The 16,119-nt window shown below is 33.9% G+C and overlaps 1 protein-coding gene across 1 annotated transcript; it reads right to left on the bottom strand.

The window, feature by feature from the left end:
* Window positions 1–1,585: 1,585 nt before the first annotated feature.
* Window positions 1,586–10,022, bottom strand: LOC133331176 (uncharacterized). The gene is made up of 7 exons (XM_061539573.1): window positions 9,908–10,022; window positions 2,811–2,963; window positions 2,608–2,743; window positions 2,410–2,537; window positions 2,064–2,351; window positions 1,776–2,003; window positions 1,586–1,704 (listed from the first exon to the last, which is right to left on the bottom strand). The coding sequence occupies exons 1-7, from the start codon at window positions 10,020–10,022 to the stop codon at window positions 1,586–1,588; spliced, it is 1,167 nt and encodes a 388-aa protein (XP_061395557.1).
* Window positions 10,023–16,119: the final 6,097 nt, after the last annotated feature.

Genomic DNA, 16,119 nt, shown 5'->3' on the forward strand with positions numbered 1-16,119 from the left:
GTTATCATGTCCGCCATCAAAAATAAGGACTTTTCTTTAATTACAAAAAACAACAACAAAACAACAACAAAAATTTGTTGTAAATTATTTTTCTTCTATTTTAAATCTTCAATTATATGTGTGTAAAGTTACAAACCTTAACAAGCATTGGTATTGATTTACCAGCCCATTGAAAATCTTGAAAAATTAAAATCGAAAGTGGGGGGGGGGGGGGGGTTCACTTAATACATGTTTTAATATTACCCACATTCGCTAACGAAATAGCGGGTATATACAAAAATTTTTATTGTACTCTTGATGCAGCAAACAATTATGATCAATCACAAATAAATATCAAATATAGTAGAATTAGTATTATGTCAAGCTTCTACATCTGAAAAAGTTTAATAATTATCGGTCCACGGTCCCCAATTAACGTTACCACCGAATATTCAATATTTTGGGGATTTTAGTACCTTCTTAGCCTATCAATGAAACTTCTTAGCCTATCAATGAAAGAGAATAGTTAATTTTTCAAAAATATTTTTATTTTTCAATATAATCTCCTGAAACTTCAATACACTTTGTCTAACGCTTTTCTAGCAATACTATCCCTTGATTAAAATAGTTTTCCTCAAGGTCTTTAAAATAGTAGTTTACAACTGTAATTGCATCTTCATTTGAGGTAAAACTCTTGCAACAAAGATTTTTGTTCAGATTTGAGAACAAGTTAAAGTCTTTGGGAGCTAAATTAGGAAAATAAGGTGGTTTGTCGAGCAACTCGTACCTTAATTCGGTGATTTTAGCTATTGTTAAAACACTCTTGTGCTCTGGTGTGTTGTATTGATGAAAAAATTAATATTTTTGTGTTGTAAACCAGGACATTTTTCTCAAATTTGTACATTTAATTGATCCAAATAGATGCAATAGTACTCTGAATTTATTGTTTTGCCCTTTTGCAGATAGTACATCGATAAAATACCTTTGAAGTCCCAAAAACCCGTTGCCATAACCTTACCAACCGATTGAATTTTTTTGCCTTCTTTGGGTCACTTCTCCAGCGTCAGTCCATTGTTTGGCTTGTTCGTTTGTCTCTGAAGTATATTGGTGGATCCATGCCTCATCAACTGTTTTATTTCGCTTAAAACGATCTAAACAAGCTTAAGAAATGTTCATTCTTTTGCATTTTTGATCGATCATCTGTAGTTCTTCATGCAAAATTAAATGGACTCGATCATTTGAGATGCCCATAATATTAGCAATTTCACTCATTTCACTTGAACATTTAGGTTCCCTAAAGTTTTTAAATACATGTATGCAAAGTTACAAGTCTTTAATATAAGTTATGCTCATTTGCCAGTCGGTTAAAATTCATCGAAAATTTAAATCGGGTATGGGGGAAATGTTTATGATAGCTATCTATTTGTCACTTAGTTGCATATATGGGTTTCACTTCGCAATTTTATTAAAAAAAAACTATCAAAATACAAAAGCTACAAAAAAAACCTTAAAATTATTGCAATAAATAATAACTCTTAACAGATAAACAATCATAAATTATATATAATAAAATATGATAAGACAATAACTCAAATAAAATGTATACTTAAAACCCATTTGTACACGGTTGTTGTACATAATCTAGACAAAAGCCACGGTTATCTATATCTGTCGGCGCTTCAATACCATCTGTGTGGAAGTAAAGACGGAAGGGTCTAACGCTTGCTAAATAGAACAACAAAAATGCGATAAGTTGTTAATTGTTAATAATTTGATAAGACACCTGTGAAACTTACATTGTACGGTTTTTTGTACCATGCCAACTTCGGCACTAAATGTTCCGCCACAAACTCGATCTTCACAGGCACTTTGTGGTGGAATACGATCAGCGGAACGCATACAACCAATCAATAGCCAATCTTGGATACAAGCATTTTGCGTTACTTGAGTACCGCCACCAACCATGGTTCCCGTCGGGTTATTTGAATTTCCCGATAATGTGAATGATCTGGAACGATTGTTTTCTGAAATGTTGAAATATTTTATTACGTCTATTATCAAATACAATTAGATTGGGAACTCACCCAAATCTGGGCATGCATTATATTGTATGCCACAAAAATTTCTCTCAGTTCGTATACAAATACTATAATCCTGATTTGATAATTGTCTGCCGGAGACAGTGTTAAAGTTGAAACTCCTTACACGACCACTAATTCCAGTATAATATTGCAAACAACCTTGTTCAGCACGAGCTATGCTACCGCAATGAATTTGCGTTACTCGTATGCGCCAGATGCGCGGGAATGTTCCACTTGTGATGACCGAAATAACAATGGGATTACTTTGTCCCAGACCAGCATCAATGTACACTGGAATAAATTCGAGGTAATCGATAAATCGAATAATAAGAACTGATTCAATACTTACTGTGATCACCTGATGAAATGCCGCAAATCGTGGGAACTGGACTGCTGCCAGAGATTAACAACTGATCTTGAGTACACAAATGATTTACCGACTCAGGTGGTGCTATGGAAAACATATCCAAATCTAATCTAAATAAAATATATGTGTACATGTCTGTTTTAATTGTTACCATGATATTTGAAAATCAAATGTTATTACCTCAATTGACATATATCTGGATGCATTTTTTGTACCGTAACCTGACAGCTGCCCGTGCCATCATATGTATCCGGATGATTGGGATTAACGAAATATGTAGAATTTTCTCTAATAACGCCCCCACAGGTCTGTAAAACTATTTCAGTTGTGTAATATTTAATGTTATTTTTCAATTTCCTTATTTCCACACATAGCATACTTACACACACAACAGAGTCCATAACCACCACCGCAGGGACCAGCCGGAATTCCAGCTCGTAGTATGCAATCTTTGTTTGGCAAACAATTTCCTACTTCGCCGGACGGTGCCAAACATAACGACGGCCCAATGGGTATTACGTTAAATATTGGTAAAACTGAAAGCAAATGCAGCGCATATTAGAAAAAAACCCTTTATTATAATAAAATTATAGAAATTTTATTAAATGCCTAAAAGTATGCTACATGTAATACAGAATTGCATCACTTAGCATAGGTTTTTGGAAGATACACACAAAATATGAGACAACAGTGGTTCGTGAATTCAACCCAATATAAACTTAGACAAATACCGTAGTCAACCATTAAATCCAGTTTAGACTATGCTTTCTAAATCGACACGATTTGAGTAACTAGAATAAAAATGGTGTTCAGGTCTGATAAAAAAAAATAATTTCCATCGTTTCGCGAGTTACTTATGTTCGATTTTCGTCTTTTTGTTATGTTGTATGTGTTGGCAATATCAACCATTTTAGATTTTCATATTCTTTTTGACACATACACTGGTGGCCAAAACTGCCAAAAAATATAAAATTGGGTAGAAATAAATACAGTACTCCGATAAAACAGCTAATTACCTGTGATTGTGAAAATGAGTTATCACAGAAAATTATTTCGGAGAAATATTCCATGAATTTCTCCATTATTTCTCAAATTATAAGTGCGTTTTATGCATCTATATCTGTAGTGACAGTTCGGCATGGTGGAAGGCTGCAAAAGAACATCAGTTCGTACTGATAAAAAAAATTGTCATAGCTGTAAAAATACCCATTTAAGAGTTCAAGGAAATATGTGATACGGTTATTGTTGGATATAACCTCAAAAACAGAGCGTGGACGACCTATGGTAACAGGCCTACATGACCGGAAAGTATCAAGAAGGTTCTTTAATTTCTGAGAAGAATCGGAAAGCCAGATTGTCTTTTGTAAAAGGTCATATTAATTGGAATCCGACTCAGTGGAGAAATATTATGCTCTCGGATAAATTAATGTTTAATATTAAACACTCAGTCATAAAAAACAATACTGTGAGAAAGTCCAAAAATGAAAGGCTCGTGCCAAAGTATTGCTAGGGTACTGGGAAGCTTGGAGGAGGGTCATTAATGTTAGTGGGCTGCTTTTCTTTGGAGTTGGATATTATTACGAGATTTATGAATTAAGGGATCGAATTGTTTATACAAATGTGTCGGAAGACGTTATAGTTTCCTTCCCTGAAGAACATATACCGCCTATTTGGTTGTTTTAGCTTGACAATAACAGGAGTTAACAATCAGCGTTTTAAAATGGCCAAACACAATCATCAGGTCTTCACCCTATAGAAACATCTTTGGAGCATAATAGATTGCAAAATCAATAGGGATTTACTAACAAACAAACATAACCTCTTCCCAAAATTTTAGGATCCAAGGAATAGTATACCCAAGGATCAACTTGAGCATTTTATTGGTTCAATGTCTCGTAGGTATTCTGCCGTAATGAAAAATAATGTTTATGATGTCGATTACTAACAAAATTTGCTTATTTATAAGAAAAAACTTTTCACCAAGCAAAAATTGGGTCCATTTAGTTTTCCATTGCATATTTTTTATTTCAAAATAAATTTGGCATTTATATTATTTGTGTTTGAAAGTGAATAAATTTTTTTTTATTTCTAAAAAAAACTTTCACTATAACTTTATTTTCATAAAAGTTACAGACCATTTATTCAGTTTGCAATTTCGATTGCTTTAGTTTTGGCCACCAGTGTATACATTTTAGTCGTGATTTGGTGTGCTCTAAGATTTTTAATATTCAAAAAATTGATCAAAGAAACTGTATTTGTGTAAAAAAATATATTAAATGCGCAAGACAAATTCAATTGAGAATAACAGTGTTTTTATCGACTACAATGATTTCTTGTTACCTTGAAGTTAGGAGCAATAAATCGACAGAAACGCACAGAATTGTTGAAAGACCAATTATGGATTTTCCAGAAGGATAAAACATCAGATCTCACATCAAAACATTTGCGTGAGATTTTGGGGTAAAAAAAACTTGCCGTTGTCCTTGCCGGCCTTCTTCTCTTCCAAAAACTGATGACAATGATGAAAAGAAAAGAGTTTTGCTACGATGGAGGAAATAGAAAGAGAAGCTGTTGGTTAAAAAATGTGTTTCTGAAGGGTTTGAAGGAAAATGCTGGCGAATTATATCCTATATCCTATATCTAAATAGGAATACCCAGTCATAGACAGAATTATTTAAAAAAAAATGCTGGCTACAATACACTACGCAACAAAATCGAGCTGGACAAATGTTCTTGGGAGTATATTAAGAATTTATGAGTGACATGACATAAGGACGAATAATATAGACAGAGACTCGAAAATTAAATTAAACGCTAGATTTTTTGTTTATTTTGTAGCGACAGATTTGGAAAAATTCATCGTTTGTAATATTTTTGTATAAACTGTTAGTATAATTAAACAAAATGCATTGTTTATCGTAAAAGTCGGTCCCGATTTAGATATAGCTCCCATATATATTTTCGTCCGATTTAAAGTAAATGGTATACCAAAGTCCCTATATATATTTCGATTTGCACGAAATTTTGCATGGGGTACTGAATTAAGTCTAGAATGATGTGTGTAAAGTTTCCCGAAAATCGGTTTAGATTTAGATATAGCTCCCATATATATTTTCGTCCGATTTAAAGTAAATGGTATACCAAAGTCCCTATATATATTTCGATTTGCACGAAATTTTGCATGGGGTACTAAATTAAGTCTAGAATGATGTGTGTAAAGTTTCCCGAAAATCGGTTTAGATTTAGATATAGCTCCCATATATATTTTCGCCCGATTTAATGTAATTGGTGAACCAAAGTCCACATATATCTTTCTATTTGCACGAAATTTGGCATAGCGTACTGAATAAAGTCTAGAATTATGTGTGTTAAGTTTCGTGAAAATCGGTTCAGATATATATAGCTCCCATATATATTTTCTTCGGATTTAATGTAGCTCCTATATATATTTTTTCTTTCGATTTTATGTAAATTGTGCACTAAAGACCCTAAAGTTTGTCCCATTGCCACACAAGTTTGTACAATGAACTCTAGTTAATATAAATTAAGCTCTGGCAAGTCTCGTTGAAATCGGTTCAGATTTAGATATAGCTTGTACATATATATTTTCGTCCGGTTTTACGCAAAATTTTGCACAACGTAATGAAGAAATTAGTATAACCTAACCTGTCAAAAGTTTCGATGAAATCGGTTCAGATTTCGATATAGCTTTTATATACATTTTGTTTTTGCAAAATAGTCAGGCTGAATCCCAGTTTGTTGCTTTTATAAAAAAACAACTATTTATTAGTGGGGAATGTATGGCATTGTCCGCCGAGGGGTAAGGCAGGCAAGACTATAGTTTCGGATCTCGCCACTTATCCTCATCAGTTCCCTTAGTTTTTTGTTGGGATATTCTCCCCAGAAGCTATTTATTGCTGCTATGTGTCGTCACAACAACGCTATGTGCATTCGTCACAAGCACATATTGTTGTTGTTGGTATTGCTAGTTTAAGGAATAAACCAAACAGTAGTGCTGGCGGGTTATTGAAGTTGTGGACGCAGGCACGGTCATACTGTTTGATTTATTCCTTAAACTAGCAATACCAACTACAACGTAATGTGTATTCGTCACAAACTGACGACACATAACTGTGGGAAATGTATTGTAGTTGTCTGCAAATGCCTTGTTGACCACAAAATCAGGCGCCAACGAAACGAACTTCTCATTGAGGTCGTATCGCAGGTAACGTAAGAACTTCGAATTGCCACAAGAGACATTTGGGTATGAAAGGTTTTTTGTAGCTTCTGGGGAGAATATCCCAACAAAAAACTAAGGGAACTGATGAGGATCAGTGACGAGATTCGAAACTATAGTCTTCCCTGCCTTACCCTCGGCGGACAATGCCATACATTCCCCACTAATAAATAGTTGTTTTTTATAAAAACAACAACCTGGGATTCAGCCTGACTATTTTGCAAAAACAAAATACAAATGGTATCCCAAATAACCCGCCAAAACTACTGATTTTATATATATTTTCTTCCGATTTTAAGTAAATGGTGCACCAAACTCCTCATGTTTATCAGATACTTATCCAAATAATCAACGGGTGTTCGATTGATATTTGCTTTAAATTGATTTACATAATTTTGTCCCATTGTAAGAAGCAACTCTATATCTGACCAAATGAAAAATTTAGTATAGGTTCCAGAATTACATGTTTATGGATATAATTTTATTTTACTGGTCCTTCAAAAATGAGACGTCTGTTAGGATTCATCAGTTAAATATACCCAAAGTGGTTAGGGGTATCATATAGTCGGCGCCATCCGACTTTACTACTTTCCTTACTGGTATGAGTTATGCTTGTCTTGCAGCAAATGACCGATATATAGTGGAAGTGATGCAAATGTGGTATAGGTTGGTAATGTGGTATAGTCACTTTTTTTGTAAACTGAAAATTTTAGAATAACTGAAACATGTTCTATAGTTTGCTGTTCTCAAAAAAATAAGATAGCAATGACCTGTTTAATTTATTTAAATCACGTTGAGAATCAGTACCAAAAATAAAATTTTTCATGAAATTGACTTTTTTTCGGTTGAAGTTTAAAAATAATTTTTTGTTTTACGGATGTGCTTTAATCGTTATTACTAAAGCATTAAAATAATCAGTATGAACTAAAAATCAAATAATATGAGCGATTGCACCACATAATCACCAATTTGGAAAAAAAAACTAGACATTTCTTCAGTAAACACAAGTGTAGGTAATGTGGTATACCTTGATTCTGCATGAAAAAAGGCCAGCACTAGACAAAATCTCATTACTATGTGAAACATTTGTACTCAACGAGAGTCTACCATGAATCACAAGGATGAAAAACAAAGGCTATGAGTTTTAACAACTTCTCCATACAAAAATTAAATATTGCCATGTGTAGACATTATTATATAATAAAAATTAAAGTTGCACTCAACATATCCGTTAAAAATCTTAACAGACATAAATCTCGAGCTAATTCGCATTCATTAAAAACAATAAATTATATATGATATCAATTGGAAGTGAAAATTATACTATACCACATTAACATCATGTGGTATACCACATTACCTGCACTTTTTCTAAAATCACTTTTTATGGGATTTCAAATATTTTCTCAAATATCTCTTAAATTGTTAGAATGATATTATTTTCAAATTGATACATGGAAAGACAACACATGTAGCATGTTAAGTGTAAATTTTCAATTTAATCGGATAAAAAATAAAAATTTGGCAATCTAAAAACAAATGGGTATACCACATTTGCATCACCTCCTATATTTTCGACCGACTTTATGCTAATTTAACTTACGTATCAATTGTCGTATCTTTTTTCCTTATTAAGGGAACCCCCCACCCCCCATTCACGATTTTATTTTGTTCAAAAATTTCAATGAGCTGGTAAATCAACACCAATGCTTGTTAAGGTTTGTAACTTTGTACATATATATTTGAAGATTTAAAATGGAAGAAAAATAATTAGTAAAAAATTTTTGTTGTTGTTTTTTGTGATCAAAGAAAAGTCATTATTTTTGATGGCGGGCATGATAACTCCTCACTGGAGCATCGGAATCCGAAAATTCCAACGGTGTTAGAAAGAGTACATGTCTGGCTCTCGTATGAACTAGGATTATTGACTTCGCTCTAAAATTAACAAAATGGTGGACCTTTGAAAAAATTTTTTTTTGGGAAATCGCCGATTTTTGATCAAAAACGAAGTTAAAAAATAAGGAAGATCTTCACCGATTGGCTTTATCCTAGTTCATACGATATCTATACACTCACAGAGAAACGTGTAAAAATTTGGAATCGATTGGGTTATTAGTTTTTGAGTTATCGTGCCCGCCATTCGCAAAATCAATGTTTGGAGAAAAACGCGTTTAAAGTTCAAGAAGCCCTTTAGCCGTAACTTGATGCTGACACAATAAATCTGCTATATCTTCAAGAGTTCTTGAGATTTTCACTTGAAATTTTGTAGGGATATTCTTGAATTACTCTAGATTCGAATTAAATCAGAAAAATTTTTGACACCGAGAAAGGGGGGGTGGGGGTCCTCTTAACTCTTCTCCCTTCTGGCTCACGTCCTACTGAAAGTAAGAATGTTCAGAGCCATGTCTAATTGTCGTATCTTTATACTTCTATGTCTTTGGAAGGGTATCATAAAGGCCCAGTCCGGAATTATTTTTTGGAAATCGATTATTTTATCAAATGTTAACTCGGATGGTTCTTGGTTATTTAATATTAAACCAAAAGAAAAACATGTTAGATTTGGGAAAATAAAATCCAATCTTTACGGTTTCTATGGCTTCGATTTTATCGACATTTTCGACTACCGGCCTACCTGTGCGAGGTGCATCTTTAACATCAAAAATTCCTAAACGGCTGTTACATTATCGGAACCAAAAATACCATTCACATTTTTAATCGCTTGCATTGCACGAAGTTTTTTGTTTAATATCAACGGTGTGCTAATAACGTGTCCCTTCCAAAACCTGACTTGTTTCCTAAATACCGTTTTATGTCACAAATTTCCCGTGATTATTTTTATATTTTCACACTTAATCGCTATAGTACAGTACACATAAATGTTTTGAATATAAAAATTATTTCAAAATATTCCAATCGAATCGAGGGTTAATCAAAACACTTATCTCCTTCAGGTGTAGGTGATAACCACTGTATATTTCAGTTACTTTTGAGTTTAGTGTATGCTTTGAATGTTCCATTCATTTACGGTTTCAGTCCATTTTGACAGATTTATTTAGTGCAATTCGTTATAATTTGCTTATAAATTTCACAATTCCACAACAACATCTTATCGTTTGTTCGTTAATTTATTAGTTATTTATTTATTATTATAAAATTTCGCGTTATCTAAATTTTCATTTAGATAAACTTTTTTTAGCAATATGCTTAAAATAAAAAAACACAATCCTTTAAATTCACACATACATCTTGAATCTCTCGATGAAGGGCTTGATGATGATTTCCATTTTGTACCGAATAGGAAATCTTTCCACGAAGTATTTTCCACTTTTGAAGCAGTGCTAAATGCAAACAATGTCATATAACATAAAAATACGATACTCTTGGCCAGAAACATCCTCAACAGGATATGAATAGCACGGTTTATATAACAAAATGTAATCCAACGAACCGATCCGTTTTTTTCAAGTACGATGAGCAACCGACGACGTAACGCGACAAACTGTTAGGCCTGCGCAATAAAACAAATATTTTTATACAATGAGGAGAAATTACACAGCAAAATATGCGATATTATCCAAGAGTTAAAAATTTGTTTTAATGAAAATTTCATTTGAAAAATAGAGTTTAATGACCGTTATCAACACGAATATTTAAACATTTTTAGACACACACAAATAATAGCAGAAAAAAGAATGGTTATTACATGCAATGCCAGCTCGCTGTGACAAATTAAGAGGCAACTACATGTGTGGGTGTACTGAAGCATTTTGTTGTCTGTTTACATTTTCAAATTCATAATAAATCGGTGTATTGGGGTGTGATGTTTAAAAATATGGATACTTGCTACCGAATGGATTGTTGTGTATCAATAGATACTGTTATTGCTAAAAACTGTCAATACAGATGTGTGTTTTGATATAGATCTGATATTTTACACTCTGAGAGCTAGTATAGTTATGGTGCATAATCTCGGAAGATTTCAGGCAAACAAATAGTGGTGTACGAAATAGTGTTGCCAATTTAGCACTTTTAGTGCTAGATTTAGCACTTTTGAAAATCATTTAGCACAAAAAAAAATGTGATCTAGCACTTAGCACTTTTTTTTAGCATTTTTAACCTCTCCCTGGATTTTTTTCAAAATTGTCAAAAATGATCGGTTTTTAGATTTCACATTGACATTTTCGTATTTTTCACACAATGAATTTCATTTTCCACTGAACAGAGCAGTGTAGTCTGATGGGGCCATCCATATGACACCCTACGCAACTACCACTAGACTTCAATTTTTTACGAAAATAATTGCCGTGTCGGTCAAAATTTCTGGGAGATATCCCCCTTCTGGTATGATAATACTACTAAAAATATCAGAATATGAAAAACCCTGTAAACATTTTAGAGTAATTCTCATATCCGAGAATAAAAAACAATATAATTTATATAAATTGAAATGTCAGATATACTCCTCTAGGATATAATAAACACAAATTCCGCAATAAAAAATGCAATTAAATGTTGTTTTATTTGTCCCGCAAAGTCTTGGTTGATTTTATTAGAAAAAATATTGACCGATTATTAAAAAACCTACATGCTTTTTCGTTGACTAGATTCCCTTCCCATTAATTATTGATTCATTGATGTTGGGGTTATAAATGCGGCCTTTAGAGCGACTAGAAAATTTTACCACCTGAATATTATCCGATCACAGCCAAGAGGCTAAAGATTTTGCTTTCACCGTAACCGGAATTTATGCAAAATCTCATAGCTATTAACGCGACATTTCCACCTTTTAGTGTAGTAATGGTAATACTAAACAATATTAGAGTACGTAGACCCCTGTAAATAGCTCACACATCATGTCGCTGTCCTACTGAAATAAATGTATATGATAAATAATTCAAATTTTGTAATTTTAACATAAAAGTCTTGGTCCATTTGACTAGATAACTTTGGTGCTTCTGCATGCCAAATTTGTGATCTCTACAACGACCAGAAAACAGCTAAATATTGACCGATATTACCAAACACAATAAGTGTTTTCTCTGGCCAGAACTGGATATGCAAATTTTCGCAACGGTCGCTTCACACCTGTGACCGTTACTTTGGTTACAAATGCTAACGGACACAGATATCTAGATTGACTCAGCTAGTTGATAAATGACCGTATACTAAAAGGAGGGTCTATGACCAATATTTTTAGGCAACAAAACCACATAGCTTTTAATTCAAATTCCCTTATTCGTTTTTATGTATAAAATGAATTTGTATAAAATATAGATTTCATTATTATCTATAAACATTTTTTAATTTACAACCTACATTAATCCTACGATAGGGTCTAAAGAGTAACTTCTCCTGTTGGACAAAACTTTGATAAAGCATATACATTATATATACATTCAAATCTCCCCATAGTATGTGAGGGTAACGTTATATCAAATCTGTTTCAGACAATTTGGAATCGATTTACAAAAGTCCGTCTGTCTGGTGCTCACGATAAATCTCGAAAGAAATAACCAATTTCATCCAAACTTTGCACATCATAATATTTCTTCCAAATTTAGTTCAAGTTCGAAGGTGGGGAATATAGGTCCACACCTTCTGGTACCTCCCCGATAAAATGGTAAACATTTTGCACAAAAATTAATTTAAAATATCATCCGAACGGACAATCCGATTTAAACCAAACTTTGTACAACCTATCATCTTTAACAACGCTACATCAAGTATAAAGATGGGACCAATCGGTCCAATCCTTCTGGTACCTACCCCCCAAAAGGTTTACAATGTCAATATTTATAACTCCAGTATCAGGCGAATTGAATGTCCGATTTTAACCAAACTTTGCACAGCCTATTATCTTAACCAAGCCTAGATCAACTCCGAGAACCGAGCGGTCCAATCCTTCTGGTACCTCCCTCACAAAGGGTCAACATTTTCAATATTTATAAATCCAATAACAGGCGAATGGATTATCTTTACCAATCTTAGATCAAGTTGGAAGATTGGCGCCTTCTGGTAGCTCCCCCACAAAGGGTCTATATTTTTTAAAATTGTATATTTAATCTGAAGCGAATTGAAGCTTGATATTTGGACCTAAATGTGTAGAAAAGTACTAAGCATTACTAAATTTAATTCTAATTGGAATTAGGATTACTATTGGAGTACAGGATTGAGGTAGCTGTAAAAATCGGAAATTTGCTAAAAGTTGGATTTAGATAGAGATGGAGTCTTGAATTTGGGAATTAAAATGAAATTCGTACTTATAGGTACGAAATGTACTAAATGGTACTAAATTTAGTACAATTTGGATTTTTGTGAAAGGATAGAGCTTAAATCCAGAAATGTGGAATTCAGATTACTGTTGAGGATTGGACAATAGGGACAGCTTTGGAAATTCGTATTTATTTATGTGGGTGTACGGAGAGATAGCTGGAGGCCAAAAAACTTGGGAAAACGGTTGCTGTTGGAGAGTAGAATTGAGGTATGGAAGTATAGTACTTATGTGACACAAATACTGACACAATATTTGATACAATTATATTTTATATGAACGGATAGAGCTGGACTCCTGTTGGAGTTGGAGTGTAGGATTGCGGTAGTTTAAAAAATTCGTACTTATGTGTACTAAGTTATACGAAATTTAGTACTATTTGGATTTTGCGTGAACATATTGAGCTAGAAACCTAAAATTTGCAATATTGATTGCTGTTGGAGCATAGAATTCAGATTTACAGGTAGTCTTGAAAATGTGAACTTACCTTTTCGAAAATGCTGAAAACAACTAAACGTGCAACCTGTATGTATTTACAAAAATCGAATAAATGGTGTTTGTGGTTCCGATACTGTAACAGCCAATTATGTGCAATTTTGGTTTCGTAGATTCCGTTCAGAAATTTTTCATGTTAAAGATGCACCTCGCACAACTAGGCCGGTCGTCAAAAATTTCGATGAGTCGTAACATCGCCCAGGTGCTAAAAATCGGCCATAAAACTGTTTTAAACCATTTGCAATTGACCAGAAACGGCAAACAGGAGAGGTGCCGTGTTCCACCAGGACAACGCTATGCCATACACATCTACAGTGACTCGCCAGAAACTTCTGGAGCTTGGTTAGGAATTTTTAATGTATCCGCCATACAGTCCGAACTTGGCACCAATAAATTATCATCTTTTCCATGTATTGCAAACTTCTTTCATGATAAAAACCAGTAAGGAAAGTAGTAAAGTCGGACGGGGCCGACTGTATGATACCCTTCACCACTATGGGTATATTAAACAGGTCTATTAACATGAAATTGGATGAAATAAAATATGTGATATTTATCAAATGTGAATCTACCTAGATCTATCCATAAAGTATGTAAATCGACTTCAAACAAATATCAATAGGTCATCCGTTGGGCTATAGGGACGTTGGTGCACCATTTACATGAAATCGGACGAAACTATATATGGGAGCTATATCTAAATCAGGACCGATTTTCATGAAACGTGGCAGACATCATTCTATGCTCAATTAAGTACGTTATGCCAAATTTCGTGCAAATCAAATGATATATAGGGACTTGGGTGCACCATTTACATGAAATCGGACGAAACTATATATGGGAGCTATATCTAAATCTTGACCTATTTTCACGAAACTTGGCAGACATCATTCTAGACTCAATTCAGTACGTTATGTCAAATTTCGTGCAAATCGAAAGATATATAGGGACTTTATGACACCATTTACATGAAATCGGACGAAACTATATATGGGAGCTATATCAAAATCTGGACCGATTTTCACGAAACTTGGCAGACACCATTCTAGAGCTAAATGATTAGGCTGCACCAAATTTCGTGCTAATCGAAAGATATATAGGGACTATAGGGCACCATTTATAAGAAATCGGACGAAACTATATATGGGAGCTATATCTAAATCAGGTCCGATTTTCATGAAACTTGGCAGACATCATTCTAGGCCCAATTAAGTACGTTATGCCAAATGTCGTGCAAATCTAAGGATATATAGGGACTTTGGTGCACCATTTACATGAAATCGGACGAAACTATATATGGTAGCTATATCTAAATCTGGACCGATTTTCTCGAAACTGAGCAGACATCATTCTATACCTAATTCAGTACGCTATGCCAAATTTCGTGGAAATCGAAAGATATATAGGTACTTTGGTGCCACGTTTACCTTAAATCGGACGAAAATATATATGGGAGCTATATCTAAATCTGAACCGATTTTCACGAAACTCAGCACACACCATTATGGACCTAATTCAGTACACTATGCCAAATTTCGTGCAAATCGAATGATATATAGGTACTTTGGTGCCTATATCGGGCGAAATATATATATGGGAGCTATATCTAAATCTGACCCGATTTTCACGAAACTCAGCACACATCATTTTGGACCTCATTCAGTACGCTATGCCAAATTTCATGCAAATCGAATGATATATAGGTACTTTGGTGCCTATATCGGGTGAAAATATATATGGGAGCTATATCTAAATCTGAACCGATTTTTCCCAATTTCAATAGGGTTCGTCCTTGGGCCAAATAAGTGACCTATGCCAAATTTGATCCAAATCGGATCATAAATGCGACCTGTACTTTGTTCACAAAAATACATGGACGGACAGACGGACAGGCGGACGGACAGACGGACAGACGGACATGCGTAAATCGACTCAGAAAGTGATTCTATGCATATTCTCAAAAGGAACCATGTGCCTATCTCGTTTCCTTTTGCCTGTTACAAACATGTGCATAAAGACATAATACCCTGTACCACAGTTTGGTGAAGGGTATAAAAATCGTATCAAGGGAGCATTGTGAAAATCGACTACTAGTTACCTTTAAATGGCAACAAATCATACAACAAAGCGGTGCATATTTGGACAAATCGGACATTCCGAGGCACGTTAAATAAAGTCCTATAGTTCATATAAAAATAATGGATTTCTTTTTCCCCAACCTAATAATAGAGACAGTAATGCAAAGACATAAAAGTATAATGATAGAACACTCGATACGTAAACAATTCCCAAAAGATGGTTTTTCCTCATCATAACAACAGAGCGATCACTGTTAACCGTTTTTAGTGCTATATCTTAAGCTTATAAAATGAAAACATATATTTTGAGTGCAGACCTGTGATTTTATTTACATTTTATACAGACATTTTCGCGTATTGGCGTTTTTATTCTTAACATGCCTCTGTTATGCCTGATTCCCCCTGGATATGTTTTCATACACTATTTTGACAAAATTCATTTTGTAGACTCTTTACGGTTTCCACGGAGTAATGTTGAAAACATGCTTTGAAAAAATATTTTTAAAATCCTCAAAAAGTCCGTAATATGGGGGCTACACCGAAACATAAACAAATATTTAGAATTTTTGGTAATACTACCTTCAAAATAAGGACGTGACATTGTATGGGAC

The sequence above is a fragment of the Musca vetustissima genome, unplaced genomic scaffold (assembly GCF_032173495.1).
Source record: "Musca vetustissima isolate MV318-11 ecotype Yass unplaced genomic scaffold, APGP_CSIRO_Mvet_v1 utg64289, whole genome shotgun sequence".
Taxonomy (NCBI): domain Eukaryota; kingdom Metazoa; phylum Arthropoda; class Insecta; order Diptera; family Muscidae; genus Musca; species Musca vetustissima.